Source organism: Eubalaena glacialis, chromosome 3 (assembly GCF_028564815.1).
Source record: "Eubalaena glacialis isolate mEubGla1 chromosome 3, mEubGla1.1.hap2.+ XY, whole genome shotgun sequence".
Classification (NCBI taxonomy): domain Eukaryota; kingdom Metazoa; phylum Chordata; class Mammalia; order Artiodactyla; family Balaenidae; genus Eubalaena; species Eubalaena glacialis.
Window position 1 is genome coordinate 55,063,049 of NC_083718.1, and position 22,794 is coordinate 55,085,842.

Genomic DNA, 22,794 nt, shown 5'->3' on the forward strand with positions numbered 1-22,794 from the left:
TCTCACATTTAGAAAAGCGTTAAGAGATATAGTCAGCCGTCACCTTTGTACCAAGTACCACAGAGGACACGTAGAGTGGAAAATGGCTTTTGCTGCCATTGCTTTAGGATTCTCTGGGTCATCGTCCCACCTCTTCGCAGCCCTAGCTACCCAGCCCACGTCCACCGCCAGGCGACCTCTGACCTGCTGATGATGCTCTTCATCTGGCTGTCCTTCTCCTCCTGCTGCCTGCGCAGCCGCTCCTCGCTGTCCTCCAGCCGGGCCTTGTACTCCAGCAGCAGCTTCTGCATCTGCTGCTCCTGCACCAGCAACCGGCGCTCATACTCCTCTAGCCGCCGGCTGGACACTCGCAGGCGCTCCTTCAGTTTCGTAATTTCCTGTTCGTACTAGAGCAGAGGAGAAGAGGCGCCACAGACAAGGAGAGAAATACTGGAGTTACGCTGGTTTTAGATGTTAGTGATTTATTTTTTACGAAAGAAACCCTAGGCAATGGAGCTGGAGGCTGCCTGAACTGCCATCCCACGGGTTGCTGATGTTCTTTAAAATTATCAACAGGCATCGCTTAGGAGCTCTGCCCACCTCCTAAAATTACATTTTTCATCTTACCTTGACACTCCAAATCTATATCATTTATGTATCACTCTCCACATTAAACTACCAGTTCCTGCAAGCCACATCCAATCTGTGACGGTATCAAATGGGAGCAGGAAAAAAAAAGATCAAGCACTTAGAAGCCTGACAGATAACTTAAAATAAGCCAAAAGCCAGTGGTCTACAAGAGAAAAGATTTCTGTATCGTCACCTGTACTGTAGGATCTCTGACATGCCTTCACTCATCAGACTCCCATTCTTTCACCCTACTAGAGCCAGCCCTTTAGAGAGCAAGCAGCACTTCTATAATGTTAAGTTACTAAACCAATAAATAGAATTTTATGGCTGCTTTCTCCCCAGCTATAAAAGCGTAAACCATTCAGGTCACAAGCTCTAAGCAAAAGGCCTACATGTTCTCTGGGGCTGATTAATACTGCCTCTTGGCCTATTTTCATGATGTCGTTCATCTGCCCAGTTTGCTACTGCTTGTTGGAACACATATGTCTGTTTTCTCACTAACGCTTTATATACATTTATATTCACTAAAGCTTTATATAATTCAATTGGTTACGTGGCCCTTTCTTGTACTGAAGCTGCTGTGGGTTGGGGTTTGAGTAACTGAAATGTCAAATTTCTGGGTGAGGCGAGAAGCATTAAGCTTTCTTGTATATGGCCTATTTAAATTCATTAGTAATTAATGATAAATCTGTATGCCGCTTTGTAAAATGCAATGTATTTTTACATAATATTCCACTTAATTGACAATCAGACAGTTAGCTTCTGCTTATCCAACATCATGGTCCTACACTATGCTTATTAATCCAGAAGGTCAAAGATGACAGTTCTTATACAGTTTGAAGAGGTAGACTGCATCAATAAGCATAGTTTAGGATCCTGCTGATAAGTAAGCAGAAGCTACTTGTCTGGTTGTTAATTAAATGAGGTAATGCCATACATGATGTCAATGTTCTTGTTTGATAATCCTTATTCTTCATGTCAACTTTTCTTAACAAAACGAAACGAAACGAAACAAAACTGAAGCAATAGATAATGTCTTTTTTTTTTTTTTTTTTTTTTTTTTTTTTAGTCAATGTCTTTTAAAAAATCAGCTATAGTGTTACAAGTTCTTTACCCAGAAAAGGTGAAAAGAAAAACAAAAAAAGGGACTACCCTGGTGGCGCAGTGGTTAAGAATCTGCCTGCCAATGCAAGGGACACGGGTTTGAGCCCTGGTCTGGGAAGATTCCCACATGCCGTGGAGCAACTAATCCCCTGCACCACAACTACTGAGCCTGCGCTCTAGAGCCAACGAGCCACAACTACTGAAGCCTGCAAGCCACAACTACTGAAGCTCATGCGCCTAGAGCCTGTGCTCTGCAACAAGAGAAGCCACTGCAATGAGAAGCCCGCGCATCACAACAAAGAGTAGCCCCTGCTTGTGGCAACTAGAGAAAGCCCGTGCACAGCAACGAAGACCCAACGCAGCCAATAAATAAATAAATAAACAAACAAAGAAAAACAAAAAAAGACAAAATCATTACAAAGATATAGAAAGGAAGTCTAGTCCAAGGGTAATCTTGACTATGGTTAGTTATACAGAAACACTAAATATTCACCTAAAATGACTAGAAATGAGTAGCAGAGTTTTCTCCAAGTTAAGGCAACTCATATTAAAAAAAAAAAAAAAATTAGAGCTAATCCTCCCACCCCAGCTTGATGGACATTTCCGCATATTTTCAAACACAGACACTACTGAATTATCATACACAGATACGCATATAAGGGTTAACATAAGAGGTGGAGCTGAAGTTGGGGACCCTGGGGAGATCATCTCCTTGGCTAGACGACCCTTTGGGTGGCCTATCACTGTGCGGGCAATAAAGACAGACTAGGTTCTACCTTCTCGGCATGCTTGGCTTCATCTTGATTTTGCTCGGTTTCTTCTACATCCTCTTCATATTGCCCATTGTTCAGAACCCAGGCTGCTGTCCTCTCTACTGGGGACATTGTGGCAGAGTCCACAGGTGACTGAACCTGCGTCAGAAATACCTATTAGCATCTCCCAAAAGAGCTCATCCACAGTTATGTTTCACAAAGAGAGCTATTCTTAGAAGACATAATTGTGATCCTTGTTTTCTGATAAATGTTCCCAGTTCTAAATAATATTTTGTTACTGCAAGGGCTGGGGGTGAGGGAAGAGAATATCCATTTGTACAAGAATAAAATATTCTGAAATGTTGTGAATAGAACTTACATCTAAGAACCTGCCTTTTTTTTCCCTCCAAAGAGGGAAAGCCAAGGCCTTAAAATTGTTAATTAGTCCAATGGTTTCATTAGGTCATTACCTAATGAAATTACGATGATGACAGAATGAGAGAAAGAAAGCACAAGTTGATGGTTGATTGCTCAGGTGAGGAAACACCTGCTTAACCAGGGATGATCAGGAACCAAGGAATTGATTAATGCTAAACAACTCACAAGGTACCCATTTACATATCAGAATGCCAAATTCTTAATTTTCACATCAACCATTTAGGGAAAGAGAAAAAAAAGTGATATTGGTCATTTTTACAGACACTGACTTCTTCATGGGTTAACATCACTCAGAAGTCCATATGTTACCAGAAAGTTTCTTGATGAATACAGGATCAAAACAATGGACATCAACATAGTCTAAGGGATATTTCTATCCAGTTAGGATAGCTAGATAAATTGCCCTTTTCCAACAGATATACAGAGTGATAAGAATTCTGGCTTTGAGTAGCAATTCTGCTACTTATATTGTCACTTAATCTCTTAAATACTTTTTTCCAAATCTACTGAATAGGGCTACCACCACCATCACCACCTATCCTGACCATCTCCCAGGGAGTTCTAAGGACTGAACAATATAATGTATGTGAAAGTTCTTTGGAAACTATGGAGTACTATAGAGCTTAGATGTTATTACTGTATTTATGCTTAGAAAACTGGCCCTGGATATGATAATTTATATTGGGCTACTGAACATTAGTGCTTTCTCCATAAATAATGCTGGAAATAGACAACAAATTCTTTTTCTCTGGCTTTCTTGAGAGAAAGAGAGACAGATAGAACAAAGCATTTTTATGTGAGTTAGCCTTTTTATAATTAAAATGATTTTCTATTTTGAGGACCAATACTCTATAAATAATTGGAAGGGAATTTTCTCTCCCATGCAGAGCTATGTACCTTAAGAATCTTTATGTCATTTTGGAATAAAACCCGGTTAAACTCTAAATATATAGATATTTTAAAATAAGGGGTATCTTGATGACTTTGAGATTTAGAAAGACTAGATGAAAAAAATTGGTTGCAGAGACAAAAAGGTTATTTGGGAGAGACTTTAAAAAATATTCATACAAAAGTAGTATGAGGGTATTTCCTAAAGGTTTGAAGAAGAACCTGGTTTGGCTGATTTACAAACAGATTACAGATACATATCGATAAAAAACAGCTTCATGCCTGAGGCACACACAAGCAACAGTGAATGAACTTTTAGAAATTCCTTCTTTAAAGCCATTTTCTCCGCTGTGTCAAGAAAAACATAAACATGTCTTAAACTTCAGTACCCTCAGTTCTTAAAAAGTCTACCTTCATCTCCACTATGGTAGGTAGGCTTCTTATACTTCATTCATTTGTGTATCATTCTCATTTTTTTTGTCATAACCATGTTGTCACTGATATATTATTTATCATCTCTTTAAAACAACCTTTTTCAGTTAGCTAAGTCCTTATACTAAGCAATATTATCAGTAAAATCATGAGTTTGTTATATATATTATAAATTTATAAATACATTTAATATTAATAGTTAGATATTTTTCTAATATGTGTTAAAATAATTAAATGATTGATTAAATACCTTGTATACTTAAATAATTTTGAGTATCACACTTTGGAAACACTGATCTATAGACTATAGTATCATTTATATTAAAAAAGATAATAATTATCTATTTCAAAAGTTATTATGAGAAACAAATGAGATAGCATGTAAAAGCAGTTTGTAAACTACAAGGTACTTCACACACACACACACACACACACACACACACACACACACACCCTAGTTCTCCCCCTACTGGATTTTGAAAGCAGAGCACAATAAATTGCTTTAGTATTTAGAGAAAAATAGTTTAAAAAGGGGTTTAGGTTTTTATTTGATATATGTACACCTGAAAGGCAAAATATTGTGGTTCTGAGTCTTTAAAAATTAATAGAAAGTCAATACTTAAAGGAGACAAATGCCTTTTTAATTTTAGAATCTTATCCCTTTACCACATAGGGCACAGGAGAGCTGCTTTTCTGTGAAACCAGGATTTTCTATTCAGCTGCTGCTTGAGATAAAGTAGCCACTAAAATGAATAACTTTAATGTTCGGAATTTAAAACTTCAAGGAAGCTAATTCAGTAGCTTTCTGCTTTATAGTTAACAATATGTTGTTCCCAAGAACTTTCTTCCCCTGTGATTTGTTACGAGTGACTATTTACTGAGTGCCGATAAATGCACTACAAACTAATAGTATCCCTAAGAACATACTAAAGAGAGATCTTAGCCCCTAAAAGCATATTAAAAACAACTTCTTAGGTAATCTAGGCATAAAATGTAAAGTGAGAAGCTGTAAAAATAAAGAGTTGGTTCATTTCACTGGTGTTGGTGGTAGCTACCATATCTTCAGAAGGACTAACAATGTCCAGTGAATTATGAGACAGTGTACAATGGGAACTGGGCATTCCAGTCTATTCCTATTTTATTGGTTGAATCTGTTTTTCAACCACTTCCTCATATACCCTAGCACTTTGCATGGCATATGGTAGGTGGTCAATAAGTTTTGAAAAAATAAATCAGACTAATATAACTATTCCTTGTATTTATGATAAAACCTTTACATAATTATAAAGAGCAGAAAAGTAATATTGAACAAATCAGAAATAGTTTTATCTACATTGAAGACTATGGAGGTGATTTTAATTTCAAAATTTTTTCAAAATTATTTTTTATTGTAATACGTTCTTCATATGAAAGAACTATATACTGTCTTTTACATTTATTTGATTGGTCTTCTGAGTGCTGGTCTTATTTCCTGATTAGACTGTCAACCCTTGAAGCATGGCACCATATATCATAGAATTTTTTTCTTTTGGAATGGTAGTGACTATGTCATTGCACAATTGATGCTCAATAAAATATTATTCATTTATAATTACTTTGGATTCTCTTGAGAATTCATTACCAAAGTGTAATTTATTACTAAGAGAAGGATACCCTATGTTTTTCCTCTAATCCTTTGGAAGTACATCAAAGGCTTTTCCTCAGTGATTGTTCTATCTCCTTTATAAGCTGGATAGACAACAAAATTTATTACCTCTAGTTTATAGTCAAAGAAATTGAGAAAAGAGGTTGGTAAATGGTTCAGATGCCATCTTGCTTAGCTATAGCCTTAAGAAGAGCATTTTCTCCATTGACTTCCAACAGTGGATCATTAAAGAAAATGAAGGATGAAAAAGACGAAATGAAAAGGAGCATGGATTCCTATTAGGAATATCACCCTTTTGAGATAAAGCTTTTATAGGGTTTCTCTGGGAAAAATAATAATGCTTTAGGGCAAAAGGGCTTGAGAAAGCAGTTTCACTGATCCTACAGTTAGCCTGGCTATGCTGAGGATGACTGAGAACAGGCCGGTTCCCTGTTTATTTACTAGATATAAATAAGACTTGTTGCTTTCAGCTTCTCCATAGTCTGAAATAGTAAGGTTCCCATAAATGAATAACACTTTTGCTATCAACACCAAAGAAAGAGCTGACTAAATCAGTAAGTAAACTCTGAGAATCCTTGAAGAGGTTGGTTAGGAGAGGGTTCAACAAATCCAAATGTGAAAACTGTAGCATCATTCTGATAGGCTTGTCAAATACCTATTTAAAAAGCCTCTTCAAATTAGAATTTCTAAGGTTAGGTAACACGCTCTAATCTGAACAACTCATATACTGTAAATAGAGTCTATTATGTGCACAGAGTACATGATACACAAAAAAACAAGATGGAGAGGAAAATGATTAAAAAGAAATCCAGGGCTTCCCTGGTGGCGCAGTGGTTGAGAGTCTGCTTGCCAATGCAGGGGACACGGGTTCGAGCCCTGGCCTGGGAAGATCCCACATGCCGCGGAGCAACTGGGCCCGTGAGCCAGAACTACTGAGCCTACGCGTCTGGAGCCTGTGCTCCGCAACAAGAGAGGCCGCGATAGTGAGAGGCCCGCGCACCGCGATGAAGAGTGGCCCCCGCTTGCCGCAACTAGAGAAGTCCCTTGCACAGAAACGGAGACCCAACACAGCCAAAAATAAATAAATAAATAAATTTAAAAAAAAGATTAAAAAAAAAAATACTCAAGTGGAATTTACTAAAAAAAAAAAAAAAAAAAAAAAAGAAATCCAAACAGAGGCCGAAAAGGGTCAAAAAATTCCTTCTCTGTAGAACTAGGATTTTATTTCCTTCCTACTCAGCAAATGGAGAAGACTGAAGCTAGTTACATTGCCAACAATGGCCGCTCCTTTGTGCTAAGATACAAATGGAATTTGCATGGGACAAAACCTCCAATAATTACAAATGCCTGCAGAACAATCCCCACAAAGAAATCCTCCAGTTTTTGGGAGAGAAGAATTCCCCAACACAATTTGCAATTAAAATATGTAAAGGAATTTACGTAAAAAATGTGCTGATTATATAGAACATCAGAGGCTTCATGGGAGTGAGATGAGAAAAGCAAGCAAGAAAGATAAGGAACAAAAAAAATAATAACATAAGTTTGAAAGAATAAAACATCTGCATAGAAAAAGCCAGTGTAGAAAAAACAGAAAATTGAGCAATCAAAATACAGTGATTTATGGTTTAACTGGTATGACAGTGGCAGCACCACCAAAGGCACAAACAGGGCTGAATATGTAAAGCTGTGCTGTGGCTATGCCCCACTTCATGCCAACATAATATAGACATTCCCAAGCTCATTAATGGCTATGGCTCAAAAGTATTTTAATTGGTTGTCTGAAGACCATATGCATTTACTACCTCCCATCTATCCAGACAGCTTTCTATTCACGCACAGAAACACGTAGTGCTTATATGATAGGTGTCATATTTTCCTACAGCACAGATATTATAAATGACAATTGGTTTCAGATGATCACACAAAAGGCTATTTAATTTACAATATCTATAAACAGTCAGTCTGAGTCACGGGTCCTGGGAATTGAGGACAACATGATACAGGAGGGAAGGGTAAGCATTCTTCTTTTCTCTCCAGGGCTGGGACTAAGTCCAACTTTGAAAAGTAGGCAGAGGGCCCGTCCTGTGCCCTGTCTTGCCCCTCTCTGCCAATCTGATATTCTTCTCTACTCCTTGTCTCATCCTCAGGGCCTTCAAGCTGCACTAAACCCCTACGTAGACATTTGCCTCCACACAGTATTGCATCTCTAAAATTACTTATCTTTCTTTTCTCCTCTCAATCAACAATTTAATTCTCTGAAAGGGGTTGATCTCAACTAGAAGCTAGCATAAAATCAAAGTATGGAAACTAATTCACAATAAGGTGGGAAAGACTGATAGCCTCCTAACATAAATTAAATGTACATATATGATATATATATATAAAAGGTATATATATATAAAAGCATTTTCATTTAAAGAAAAGGAAAAAATTATATAATATAATCATTATGTAAATTAATAGAGTATAATCTTTTTTCCTTTTCTTTAAATGAAAATGTGTATTAAATCAAATGAATTGGTGAAATTTTGGGAAATATAACAAAATAAAAATGAAAAATTTAAGACTGAAGAAAAAGTTTATTTCTCAGGAAAGCATTGACCAACTAGGAGGTTTTGCTCAGGAAGTTGGCTACCAGAATCAGCTTAAGTTTTTCATCCCTTCTTCTACTTCTGTATCCAAGGATTCTGTAAATGTTCTAATTTTTTTTTTAAACAATAATTATCAAAGTAGGGGCAAGGGCTCTGACCACAGCAGAGTGGTGGCAGAAGCAGCCCAATCAGTAAATGCCTACCTATAAAAATGCAAATATACTAAAGAGATACATTGGGGGTCTCACTGCAGTCTCCCCTGACCAGTGATTCTGCTGACAAAAGGATTTGTCATAGAACTCTTCTAATCACAAAGCTCCCTAATACAAATAAAGTAGGATTAGGTTTCAAAAAAAATTCAACAAAGCTTTTTTTTAGGAGAAAAATCTTTTTTAGATGAAAGTAAGATATGTATATATGCATTCATAAGGTTCTTAGTTTATTTCAAGAGCAAATATGGATTGGTGCCTCAAAATGTAATTTGTAAAGAAGAAATGATAAAATTCTTAAGAAACATTTTTATTTGTGAAGAACAAAGTTTGATAATCTTATATTAAATTTAGGTGAGATATGAGCTGGGCTTGTCCATGTAAATAGAAATATAAGAGATTTTCATAAATGTTTAGAGAATACTTGTCAACCACCTATGTTTCTATCTTTTTACCTCTCTCCTTTACCTTGTTTCTATAGGTGTTCAGTTGTTTATTTTTCTAGCCATTTCCAGGAAAAGGCACACGGGGACTTACTACTTCCAGAGGGAGTTGGGGGATGGAGTAGAGAGCAGTTACATTAAACTCTTGGCTGAAAGTGCAAAACTTTATTCTGGAAACTTAAGAAAAAAATTAAGGAGGATTAATGTCCAGATTCCCAATATATATCCTAGTTGAATTGGCCTGTAGATTCACAGCTTAAGTGTCTAATTATTACTCAACATCACAGATTGTTCTCAGTGCTAACTGAGATCATAGCTCTGTTGCTTGAAGAGACAGAAAGGCCCCTGGAGTGGTTGTTACAGTCTCCTAAGAGTAATGAGGCAAGCTACATTCTGCTGCCTCATCTAGCCAGAAGCCTCCCAAACTTTCCATTTCCTCTTTACATTAAAAGGTTGCAAAAAATAGTTTTAAGTGGAAACCCTGCTAGCAATTGGATTTCTCAATGATTTATACATAAAGAACCGAGGAAACAGTTGGACCAAATACCTGGCAGCCCCCTCCAGCGCTCACCCCTACCTGCTGTGTCTGCTGTCTCTGGATCGCTCTCACTTTGGGAACAGGGCTTTCTCTGGAGGAAGAGGACTGCTGCCGGGACCGGCTCCCATTTTGCACAGGTTCGGCCACCAGAGCCGCAGATGCCAGTGACATGCTCCCGGTGCTACGTAGGGAAGCACTGTGTGGCAGGGATGGTGGGGCTTTGGCTCGGGCACCTAGCCCAGCCTGGTCCATTTTTCGGATCTGGGCCTGCCCCGTGCTATTCTGCCGTGGCAGAGCAAGAGGTATGTGTCTGTCCGACACAGTGTGCCGCCTGGAGAAGTCCTCGCTCTGAGTGCTACGTTTGGTGAAATCTTCCATGCTGCTATTGCTGGGTCCACTGAGTTTGAAGTCTTCACTGTTACTTTGGCTCCTGGAACTGGCAGTGCTTAGGTTCTCCAAACTGGAATCCACAGAGGCCTTTGGCATTGCTGGAATTGGGTTATTGAGGTGATAGACAGGGTTCTGGAATGACAAGGGCTGGAGGCTGCCGGGCTGGTTCAAGGCTGGGTGCAGGGGCCTCCGCACTTGGGGTGCGCTCTGGGGAGTGCTCTGGGTTTCCCGAAGTTGTTTGATGCTGGCCACCTGGGTTATGGAAAGCTGGCTTCCAGTCAGGCGCATCGGCACGTCAAGCATGACAGACGCATGCTCCACTTGGGCGGCATGAGTGTCCTGAAGGTCCATGAGGGAGATGCTCCGGCCATTAGGTAGGCTACTTTCCTTTTCATCTTTTTCAGAGTAAGTCATGCTCTGGGAGGAGGCTTGCTGAACCAGCAATAACGTTTTCCCTCTGAAATAGCTATCTGTGTTGTCCTGGCTTGGAGATTTTAGTTTATGCAAATCACTGTGGAAAAGGAAAGGACCCTTAATTACTCCTGTGGAAAATTCAACAGAGTTAAGATTCCTCAACTCAAGCATATGAACTCTTCAGAAGGCTCAGAGGCCTAGTGTGGATACTTACATTGGTTTCTAAACACAGATTTCATCATCACAATTCTTAGGATAAGATCCAACATTTTTAGTTTTTCTTCAAAGGTGGAGAATAACACTGTATAGACCACTCCATCCCTGTCTTAGATTTTTACTAGAATTCCAATCATTTCCTAGTTAGGTTTTAAACCTCCCAAGGTATTCCAATTCATAGTTAATTGGTTCTGTCTAAACTTTCGAGAAGCCCTGAGTGCACAACCAAAGGGTCCCTACTAAAGGCACAAGTCTTGCCAATACAGAAAACAAAGTCTAAGCATCAACACTGTATCTACCTGTTCAGCTGACACAGCCAGCTCTAAAATATTTTCAACTGAGGTTCTCAGATTTTTGAGCGCTACAATACCTGAAAATATCAATTTCATAGAGCCCTTAGTCTTCCATTAAGCAGGACACAGGTTCTTTTTATAAGTTTGTTGAATATAACTCTACAATATCATTCTAGAAAATAAGTATCCTAGATCATGTGTATTATTATGACAAACAATTGGATTTATCTCAGAAGATTCTTTCCAACTGCTCATGATTTTAAAGTTGTAAATTCAACAAGTAAGTTAAATAGATTTTCCCCAAATCTCTAAATATTATCTCCCTCTGAGATAAGTAGTTCCAATTCTCTCTGAAATTCATACCTGTCAGTAGGGTCTTCAAAAATTTTCTGCAGCCCAGAGGAGAGGCTTCCACTGACATTTGGACTGGAGTTATGCTCAGTGAAGCGTCTCAGTTGCTGTTGTATTGGTGTAGGATTAGTCAGAGATTTGGTAATATCAGCAAGAACACGAGGGAGAGGTCCCAGTTTTGCCACGGTCGCCTGTAGGAAGGAATTTTCACCCTAATTGGATAATAAGCATTGCGATATCCACCACAGATTGTTTTTGGGACAACGATGCCCATTGATGGAGGGGTGGAGGTTGGAGGGAAGGGTAGGTGTTTGCATATGGGAGTGGCAGGTTCATAATGCATTGTTATGGAGCAGCAGAACCATGGCGTCGAGATGAATGGAGGAGGCGAAACAAGATGCAGCAGACATTGAGGAAAGAAAGGAAATAGAAATTAGGATTATGCAAATAAAAATTAAAAGACATGCTCAAAACAACCAAACTATTGCCATTCCAACTAAAATAGACATGCAAAGCAAACTAAATCTTTGGGAGGCTGGTAGGTCAAGGTGGGGGAGGGTAGGGGAAGAACCAAACACCTTCTAACCAAAAAGAACTTTAAGGCCAGAGGATTGGCTAGTGTGATGAAACTTCCAAAGAAAAGGGATCATGTGAGGAAAGAAATGCATGCCAACATACAAGAAGGTGTTGCATTCAGGGGTCCAGAGCACTGCAGGGCACACAGTTGATATTGCCATCCACTAGCCATTTAATCTTGGGAACCCTGACCTACTGCCAGCTGAGTTTGCATCAGCAAGACAATTTTTTAAGAAAAATTTAAACAGCAAAGTTATGACACATCTATGAGATGTGTCTAGATAGATGTACTGCTGGTTCCCAGGACCAAACAGAGATTTAAAAGGAGAACGTGTGTTTACACAGCAAAGCCTGTTAAAAAGACCTTGATCCTGAATAAACCAGGTTGATTTCAGAAGATAACTGTATCTGCATCCCACTGATGCAGTTATTCAGTGAAGAATAACTTTTTACGATTTGCTTTATCCACCTCAATCATTTTTTTCTTTGGGGAATTCTCATTCTCATGGGGTCTTATGGGAACCTTCATCCGTTAGGCAGTTTTACATGGCTGCCTCTGGGTTTTCACTGTCTTCTCAACAGACTCTTCTACCCTGCTCAAATGAGTACAGATGCCATCTGAAGAATGTCTTTACTTGCTTGACTCTCTTGAGCCATGATTCATATCCAAGGAATTTACCCTCAGCATAGCTGCAACTTAAAATCTAGCTAGCATTTCTAAAAGTTAAGAAGGGGTCCTTGAGAATAAGAAACAGTTTATTATTTTACAAATGTTTTGGGCACCAGTGGACACCCTACCATTTACATTTCCTCAGGAAAGTGGTCTTTGTTAATAGGTTTTACTCCCCTCTCCCTCATTTTATTGGTGCAATGTTTTTAAAGATAATTGGGGGTGGTGGTGGTGGTGGGATGAATTGGGAGATTGGGATTGACATATATACACTAACATTTATAAAATAGATAACTAATAAGAACCTGCTGTATTAAAAAATAAAATAAAATAAAATTCAAAAAATAAAAAAATAAAAAATGTTCTGACTCAAAAAATAAATAAATAAAGATAATAGGAAAATGGAGGAAAACAAATAAACAAATTCTTATCACAGAAAAATAACTTTGTTTTTTGAAGTTATTCTAACATACCACCACAGATATTTATAAAGTAGCTGTAGCAAACAAAAACATCAATAAATAATTATTGTGATAAACCTAGCCAGAGTCTGTTAGGCTGTTTTCCATAACAAATTCTATTCCTCTTTGCAAAATTCGAGAAGGAAGAAAATGATTGGCATGGTATATATTTAGTTATTAATATGATATACAAAAAAATTCTTAGCTTATAGTCAGAAAATAAATGATTAAAAATGATAATTGTTTTCTCTATTCTTAATTCACATCTGCAGATGAAAAGAAAACATCAGGATTTTCAGATCCCACATAACTCTATAGGTACTAATAGTTATATTAAACCCTCTGACTTGCATGATAAAAATAAATCTCATGGTAAGTTACTTAAACACGATAGTCTCAGTATTCTTCTAAGTCCACACTTCCATTAGAAATTACTACATGAGGTTTCATCTCACTCTACTATACGTGAATAAGGCTTCACACACCAATATTTGATATTAGTTTCTAGGCAAACACACAAACATATTTGTTTACAGAAATATATACTCCATTAATTCAGGTAACTACTTAAAAATATATGTTAATAATTTTGTGGCTTACTAGAATTTTCTGGTTTGTAGGGCACATATTTTACTCAGAAATCATAACTATTTCCTCCCAGACTTCTAGGGCAAAAGGTTGCTTTCAACAAGCAGAAAGCATGAATGTGATTACTCTGTAGATATTCTCCGGAATCCAGGTACATTAGGGTTCTCTACCTCCCATCTCCTGTTACCCTTCCCGCCTACTTTACCTTATCAAGTTGGGAAACTACTTCCCACAGTAAGGAATGCAAAACTGAAAGCTCTCGGCCCAGATCAATGTAACCATCAAAGCCTGGGGTGTTTGAGATGGTGTCCGGATTAGAGATCTCCAAAAGAAAGCGCTTCATTCCACCCCATTCGTGTTCTAAAAAATCATTCATGAATGCCATGTATTCCTCTTTGTTACCAAATCTGAAGTAAAGGGAGAGAAAATGAGAAAGAACATATTCAGGAAAAGAGATGTGATCATTTTGAATTGACTTTACACAGAGCTATAAATTTTTTTTTTAAATTTTGGGGAGGTGACTAATTTGATTATCTATAAGTGATAAATACTAAAACATACTTTCTTAATATTACATTAATAGTCAAAAACTTTGAATAGCTTTCTATTCTCTATAGGGTAAAGACGAAATCCTTTTTTCCTGGTATTTAAAGCCATTGTAAACATTCATTATCAGTATAAACCTTCAATATCGCTAGCTTCTTCAAAGTCCCCCAAATACATTATACTCTTTTTCTTCTCCAAGCCTTTGCTCATGCTATTTATTTCTACTAGAGAACTTCCTCTCTTCTTTGCCTATCTAGGTTCTAGCTATCTTCCAGGCCTTGTTTAAGTCCATAAAACATGTTCCAAAATAAACTAGAAACAATTTTTACAAGAATTAGCTCAAATATGGGTAAACATGTATATTTCTGTGTTAGCATATATATAGAGCACACAAAGTTAAAATAGTCCACTTCTAAAAAGTCACATGCTAGAAAACAATGTATCTCATTGAAGTTCTAATCTTTTCCTTCAATACATTGCTACTAGAAACTTGTACTTAAGCTTCAATACGGAGTAAATCTGGGATCGATTTTGCCAGTGTGAATTGCTTCTCAGTGATTTCTTAAAATTGTTTTCTATAAATTACAAAAATTATACAAACTTAAGAAAAAATTGAAAACAATGAAAAGTGGAAGGAAGAAAGGGTAGGTGTACCCATTCCACCACCCAAACATATCTGCTATTTACAGTTCAGTGCATTTCTTCTCCAACTGCTTTCTCCTAACTTTTGAAAAAGTTGAAAGCTACAGAAAAGTTGAAAGAATATACAACGTACACCCATATGCCATTCACCTATTTTAACCAACCGTTCCCATTTTGCCAAGTTTCTTTTCACTCTCTCTCTTTTTTTGATTGAACCATTTTAAACTAAGTTGCAGACACAGCCTCTAAGTACATTAGCACCTATTTCTCCAGAATAGGAATAACTCTTACATAAACCAATGCCATTGTCACACTAAAACTTTTAAAAGACATTACTTATAAATTATCTCATATATAGTTCATATTTAAATTTCACCAATTGTCCCCAAAATGATTTTTATAAATGTTTTTTCCAGCTCAGATCCAATTAAGATTCAAGCACTGCATTGTCGCTTTTAATCTAGAACAGTCCTCCCTCCATCTTTCCATTTTTCATGATATTGACTTTTTGAAGGGGCCAGGCCACTTGTCTTAGATAATGTAACCATAGAATTTTGACTGATTGTTCTTCCCAACGTTCCTATACTTAGGTTTTTGTGTTTTCATATTGTTGGGATAAAAGTATATGCACCATTTGGTATCCTATCTCTTTTTTTTGGCTGGAGTTTTTAATAAAACTTTTCATTTAATATAATTATATCTTTATCACTTTGCATATTATTGGTTCTTTGTAAACACAACTTGCAGTGGCTGCAAATATTCCACTGAATGCATAGACTACTTAACCATTCCTCTAAAAAGTGAATATTCAAATTGATTACAATTTTTTTGCTATTTTTAATAATACCACAATGAAAATCATGGAACATGAGTGATGAGGCACCCCACGCTCATCCAAAGGTTAGGCCTCATGTACTTTTTAAACAATGTTGTTAAAAAGTGGTCATGGGGCTTCCCTGGTGGCGCAGTGGTTAAGAATCTGCCTGCCAATGCAGGGGACACGGGTTCGAGCCCTGGTCTGGGAAGATCCCACATGTCACGGAGCGACTAAGCCTGTGAGCCACAACTACTGAGCCTGCGCGTCTGGAGCCTGTGCTCCACAACGGGAGAGGTCGCGACGGTGAGAGTCCCGCACACCATGATCAAGAGTGGCCCCCGCTCGCCGCAACTGGAGAAAGCCCTCGCACAGAAACGAAGACCCAACACAGCCAAAAATAAATATAAATTAAAAAAAAAAAAAAAAAAAGTGGTCATGGTAGTGACACCTACTTGGCAAAGTTGGCCAGGTTCTGGATGACCTTGGCAATTAGAGTTAGAGTCCGAGATGTGCGGTCATCAGGATATTCCTGCATGAGGTTGAAGAGACTGGGAGACATGATGGCCGGGCACAGAAAACGGAGAAACAACGAGGCACTGATGAGCCGCTCGCTGATGTCTTGCTTGCTGCGGTTCAGGCACTGCTGCTTCCAGGATGCAAACACTTCTTTCAACTCACGAGGGAAAACACTGGGGAAGGAAGAAGGACCAAATATAAAAGTACCATAACCCAAGAAAGCACAGGTGATCCACTCTGCCCAACAGAGCCAGGTTATGAGGAGGGCCTAATAGAGAGAGCTTCTGTCTGATTCATGCCTGAGAAGTGGTGGAAAATTCATAGACATCCAGATGGAGAACAGAAACCCAAAGCTACAAAACTCAGGAATTAGTGTAAACTTAGTTTTGCAAAGTGGGAAAATGGCATGAGGCTCCTGACTAAACCATTTGGTTTACTACAGTTCATCATAACCTCTCTAAAGACTGTTCATCAAAATCTTCCAAAATCTCACCAATTTCTGGGGTTACAATGATCAAAAATCATTAACACATTTGTTTGACACTAGTAAATATGTTTAAAAGTCCTTAAAATACTTTTGGTATTAGAGGATGCGGTGCTAATATTCTGGGGAAATATTATATTTATGTGGATAGTTCAGAGCAACTTCTGCTTACAAGAGAGGTTTAGATTTTAGACAAAACTGTATTAGGGAAACTTTCAATTTTTCCCATAAGTCCTTCCTTTGGTTGGGAAATAACAGTTAACACTGTGATAACTCATATCGAAAAACTGAAGTTCCAATAGCAGGGAATGAAGCACCGACAGCAGCTCACCAGTAAGAGTTGATGATCTTGCAGAAAGCCAGCTCACAGCACATTTTCAGGTTGCTCTGATGGTCTATCAGTTCACTAGATGAACATTTGCTGGGATCCACTTCACAGTTTTCATCTGACTCATACAAAGCTTTGATGAACTCCCCTATTTCAAGAGAGAAGATGACGGACAGTATAACTATAAATAGTGTCTTCCTGAAGAGAATAAAAGAATGTAGGATTTCTGTACTAAAATGTGTAATGGGGAATTCGTTCTGATTCCTGACATGGAGGGCACAAAACACTGTTCACGAAGGGTTACTGCTTTGGAACCCAAGAGGTAACACCTCCTATACGTCATGTTTATTCTCCTTACTCTAGAAGTGGAAAAACAGCACTCATTAACATCATCATCATGGTATTTACAAAAAGAATAATGAAACTACTTTAAAAAATGCTACAACTTTAAATCTTTTATCTAAAACCACAAATATATTAGCAGGAACTCATTACTTATTCTTATTATAAGGCCTCTTTACCTTATGAATAATGTTGTTACTATTTTAGAAGAATAAATAACCCAAGTCTGAATGATTAGCCTACCTATGCTTTTAACTGCTAATACTGGTGCCAAACACATATTCAAGTAAGGGTCTCTAGGCCTACCTCTCCTAATGGGGATAGTCATTCAACATAGCACATAGCAGAGCATCTCTTTATATAATCTGGATGTTTTTCCAAATAAATTTAGCTTAGACGCCCTGTTCATATATCTTAGCCTCTATAGAGATATGCCCAGTATTTCCTGAAAGAGCAAATCCTTACCTTACCTGTTTATCCTCCACCATGCACTATACCTTGTATTTGTTCTGCTCTATGTTTCACACTGTTTTGTGCTTATTTGTTCACACGCCTGTCTCATCTTTAGGATGAATACCATTGAAGGTCAGGGACTGGGTTCTATTCATGTTCAAATCCCAAGCCTATTAAATAGCTTCCAAAGCATTGCAGGGGCTCAATAAATGTTTGTTAGAGATGGTAGTATGTTTTTATTTTTTGTTTTTTATAGGTCTTTATGACAGAGGCGTAGAACTTTCACAGCTCCTTTTAAATCTGCTTATATTAATTGAAGTTCAGGCTAGTTATTAATAGACTTCATGAAAGTGAACAGTAATTCCTATAAAAAATTAAGTGGCAGCAGCAATATCAAAGAGCATTTTCTATCAAAATGGTTAGTACTAAGATAAATGAAAGATTTAAAAAACAGCTGTGATAGAGGATGGGAAGTGATTATTTGGAAGAACAATGCTTGGAGAACAGGAATCTAAGTGATGCACAGAAAAGAAAGTGGTGCAGAGAAAAAGTAAAGGCTTTGGAGCCAGAAAGATCTAGGGTCAAATCCTGGACCCATCACTTAACCAACTGTGGGGCCATGAGAAGTCACTTAACTAGTCTGAGTTTTGGGTGCTTTATTTGGAAAACAGCATTAATCACTCCAACCCTCTAGAGCTATGGTGAGGATCTGAAAATAGTGCATGAAAAGAAAAGTGTCTGATACAGTGCCTGGTACTTAGTAGGGGCTCCTTATAATAAGTATTGTTATGTACAAACTTCGTAATTTTAAAATAACTTTTCATAGAGTGAAATAATCAAAATTGGTAAAAGGCCTTTAAAAGTGTTTACCAACTCTCACAGGATTTCTACTGAACATGTTCTCAACATCACCTATGCTATGTGCTCCCACACAATTTACCTCATTTAAAGAGTACCTGAATTTAAAAATAAGTCATCAATGTCAAATACTTCATGTAAAAATCAATCTACCTCTAAATTTATATCATTAATATTCAGCTTAGTGAGTTATACTTATTCCAGGAGATAATAACTAATATTAATAAATAACTTGTGAATTTTGAGAGTATTTTTCTTTTATTCTTCAAGAAAAGAACCAAATAAATAACTCAAGGGTCCAGAAGTAAATTAATTGTCCAAAGTTTTTCTCTTTACCTGATTATGATATATTTAAAATCCTCCAAACTTGAGAAAATTTTTTTCACTTTTGAAACTGTAACCTGGGACTTCCCTGGTGGCACAGTGGTTAAGAATCCGCCTGCCAATGCAGGGGACACAGGTTCGATCCCTGGTCCGGGAAGATCCCACAGGCAGCGGAGCAACTAAGCCCGTGCGCCACAACTACTGAGCCTACGCTCTAGAGCCCGTGAGCCACAACTACTGAGCCCACGTGCCACAACTACTGAAGCCCGAACGCCTAGAGCCCGTGCTTTGCAACAAGAGAAGCCACCGCAATGAGAAGCCCGCGCACAGCAATGAAGAGTAGCCCCCACCCCCCACTCGCCGCAACTAGAGAAAGCCCGCGTGCAGCAATGAAGACCCAACGCAGCCAAATATAAATAAATTAAAAAAAAAAGACAGGAACTGTAACCTATGTCTGATAGTGTGGAAAGTACCACATTGAAAGGTGAACTTTTATAGATCTGCACCTAGAAGCTGTTTAGCTGATCAGAAATTACTGAGACAGATTTAATGATCCCTTCATGTCTGCTCTTGCCTTTGAAAAAAAAACATCAAGGACAAAGAGGATGGGTGTTCAATATGTTGTTTAAATTTGAGTTTGTGCCTAGAATGTTCTATGGTGTGTTTCATTAACTCATTATTATCTAGCATCCAAATTTCATGTATAGAAATAAGCCACTAGGTATGGATATATTATTGCTAAAAGGAAATTTGCCTCTGCCACCAATGGTGGAAATTAGGCCTTTTTAGAGACTTTTCTATATGCCACAGAAGATGGTGTTTCCTGTTGATCAGATGCATCAACATGCAAACTGATTTCAATTAGAAAGGTAAAAGGGGTTAACAGATGAAAGACTTAATTTAAGTCTAACTAAGGCAGAGTCTGTAAACAGTAATGCTTTTACTCAAGATAAATGAAGACTGGCTAAAAGGCAGGTAGATATTGTTTAACATGACTGGCAACTTTTAACTCAATTTTCTCTGAGAATTCTTCAGGTCGTCTGCAAATAACATCTATTTTTTTTGTCCAAAGTGTACGAAATACAACAAAACTTTAATTATTCAGAGTGCTCAGCTGTACTTATTAATTTGATTTTTTGGTTTACTGAGACTTCACTGTGAAGCCTTTTTATTTAAAACTTCTCATAGGGGCTTCCCTGGTGGCAAAGTGGTTAAGAATCCGCCTGCCAATGCAGGGGACACGGGTTTGAGCCCTGGCCCAGGAAAATCCCACATGCACCCGAGCAACTAAGCCCGTGCGCCACAACTACTGAGCCTGCGCTCTAGAGCCTCCAAGCCACAACTACTGAGCCCTCATGCCACAACTACTGAAGCCTGCGTGCCTAGAGCCCGTGCTCTGCAACAAGAGAAGCCACGGCAATGAGAAGCCCGCGCACCGCAATGAAGACCCAGTGCAGCCAAAAATAAATAAATAAAATAAATTTATATATATAAAAAAAAGGCTAACTAGAAATATGGGGAGTTAGATGGGGAGAAGACAGTAGAATCTCTTTCCTGAAGAAGCTTACCAATTAATTTTGTTTGTGCTCTTGGAAGCAGTAGCCATTTTCACCACCCTGGTCCTTGCTTTTGGGTTACAAATATAATAGAGATCTTTGTGGGGTTACTTGAATTTCTTCCCCTGCTCACTGAATCAATTTTCAGGTCTCATTGAGCCAATCAGCTATTTAATTATTAACTGTTCTAGGACAGTTAATAATTAACTGTAATGATTAACAAAGGACTTGTCTCTCCTTTTCACTTCAGGAATTATTTCATTTGGGAAGCCTATTTAGCACACTGATGGTAGAATATGAATATCTGATTTTTAAGAAGTAGATGGTCAACAAATATCTACACCTTTATCTCCCCAGAACAGAGAATACTGTTTGAGATGCGTCATCATTGCTTTTTATAAGGCAGTGCAAATCATTAAAGCAAACCATGATACGTAATTTATGATATGACTGTATAAGCTTTTTATGTAAAACTCTGATCCTGTACCTTTCCTAATGTCAATGAAAATCCATTTTCATTAGTCTTCTTTTAAATTCCTATTAGATCTTAAACTGAAGCACATGACTTGAGAAAAGAAAAAAATATGAAGATAGGAGGCAGGAGAAGAAAAAATTTACTTCTCCAAAGTAGGAATTAACTGCTACTACAGTGAGTCCAGCATAGGTAAACACAACGGTCCTGTTTCTTGAGCAGTCATTCACTTTTTAGCCTGTGCAACCTGGCCCCTGTGCTCCTGAGAGCAGTCCCAGCCATCACTAGTCATCAAAATGCAATAGCCATGTTTTCTTTTTAATCTTTACTTTCCTCAATCTCTGACTCTATTGATACTTTTTTCCTCTTGGTGTCTAAGACACAGTATTTTCCTGATTTTCTTTCTTTTTTTTGCATGTGTGCATGCATGCTTCCTCTCTCTTTGACCACTTCTCTGATTCCTCTGTTTCCTTCTACACCATAAACCAGGTGCATTGTTAGATCTGTCTTTGGCCTTATTCTCTTCCTGCTCCTGTAATCTTGTAGTTTCATTGATTCCCTCCACATGGGTAACTTAGTCCTAAATTTTCACCAGCCAGCTAGACAGATGTCTTGGGATTTCCTACCTAGAACCTCTGGGATTTCCTACTTGAACTTCAAGTTGAATACATGTGAAGTGAAAATATCATTTCTCATTCTTTCAAGCCTACTACTTTTATGTTCTCTTTCTGTTAAGAATCTCATCATCCTTCTTGTCACTCACGAAGGCCCCAAATTAACTGTAATATTTGATCTCCTCCTCCACCAAGCCCTGCCCCATTCCCACAAACTGAAAAGTTGCCAAGTCCTATTAGCTCAACTTCTTTAATATTTCTTAGATCCAACTTTTCTCTTACTCTTGGCGATTACCTCATTCAGAGTCTTGTTATTTCTTGCCTTCCTTATTATAATGGCTTCTTAACTGGTCTCTGCGTTCAGTTGCTTTCTTCACCAACCCATTTAAATCACTCTGTTAAACTGATTCTATTAAAAACACCCTGCTCAAAACTTCCAGTCGTTCACCAATGATTACTGTAAAATCTACACTCCTCAGCCAGGCAGTCAAGGCCCTCAACTAATTGGTTCTAATTATTTGTCTAATCATTTTTGTTGTTGTTGACTTGTCTTTTTCACTTTATTTTCCAGCTAATTGGCTATATTCCAAACATGCCTGGTTCTCTGGTACCTCGATGCCTTTTTGTTCATGAGGTTCTTTCCCCTATGCTAATCCCTGCCATTTCCCTTGTCCAATCTCTGCTTTTACAAACCTTGCTAAACTTCGAGCTACACACACATCATAAATGTCACAAGGGAAATTTTATAATTCCATCAGGTATAATCAATTTCTTTAATTATTTGAAAAGGCACAGGATTCTCTTTCTCTTTTTGGTTATAGGGATATCCTTATCTTTCTTATCTATCTATATTGTAAGCTCCCTAAGGGCAAACATTTATCCATTCATTCATACATCACTGTCTATTCTTGATAGTCTCATGTGACTGCTGAGCACTTGAAATTTGGCTAGTGCAAACTGAACGTGTGATAAATATAAAATGCACACAATTTCAAGAGTTAGAATGAAAAAAGTAAAATACTTCATTAATAATTCTTATATTGATAACGTATTATAATATTTGGATATAATGGGTTAAATAAAATGTTATCAAAACTAAATTTACCTGTTTCTCTTTGCCGTTTTTATACTGTGACTACTAGAAAATTTAAATTACTCACATGTGACTCACATTATGTTTCTTTAGGATGGTGCTGCTCTACATTCTGTGTGAAGTACTGGGGATATGGGGATA

The 22,794-nt window shown here is 37.8% G+C and overlaps 1 protein-coding gene across 3 annotated transcripts in view; it reads right to left on the reverse strand.

Annotated features, from left to right (window-relative positions):
* Positions 1-22,794, reverse strand: part of RASAL2 (RAS protein activator like 2) — a 376,664-nt gene that overhangs the window by 7,164 nt on the left and 346,706 nt on the right. For 2 of the 3 annotated variants that reach the window (XM_061183077.1, XM_061183078.1), the window contains 7 exons: positions 16,945-17,089; positions 16,066-16,302; positions 13,814-14,015; positions 11,326-11,525; positions 9,689-10,550; positions 2,490-2,624; positions 184-386 (listed from right to left, as the gene is read on the reverse strand). In XM_061183077.1, the coding sequence (XP_061039060.1) occupies positions 184-386; positions 2,490-2,624; positions 9,689-10,550; positions 11,326-11,525; positions 13,814-14,015; positions 16,066-16,302; positions 16,945-17,089 (1,984 nt within the window). The remainder of the gene's footprint in view (positions 1-183; positions 387-2,489; positions 2,625-9,688; positions 10,551-11,325; positions 11,526-13,813; positions 14,016-16,065; positions 16,303-16,944; positions 17,090-22,794) is intronic. The other variant, XM_061183076.1, reaches the window with a different exon arrangement.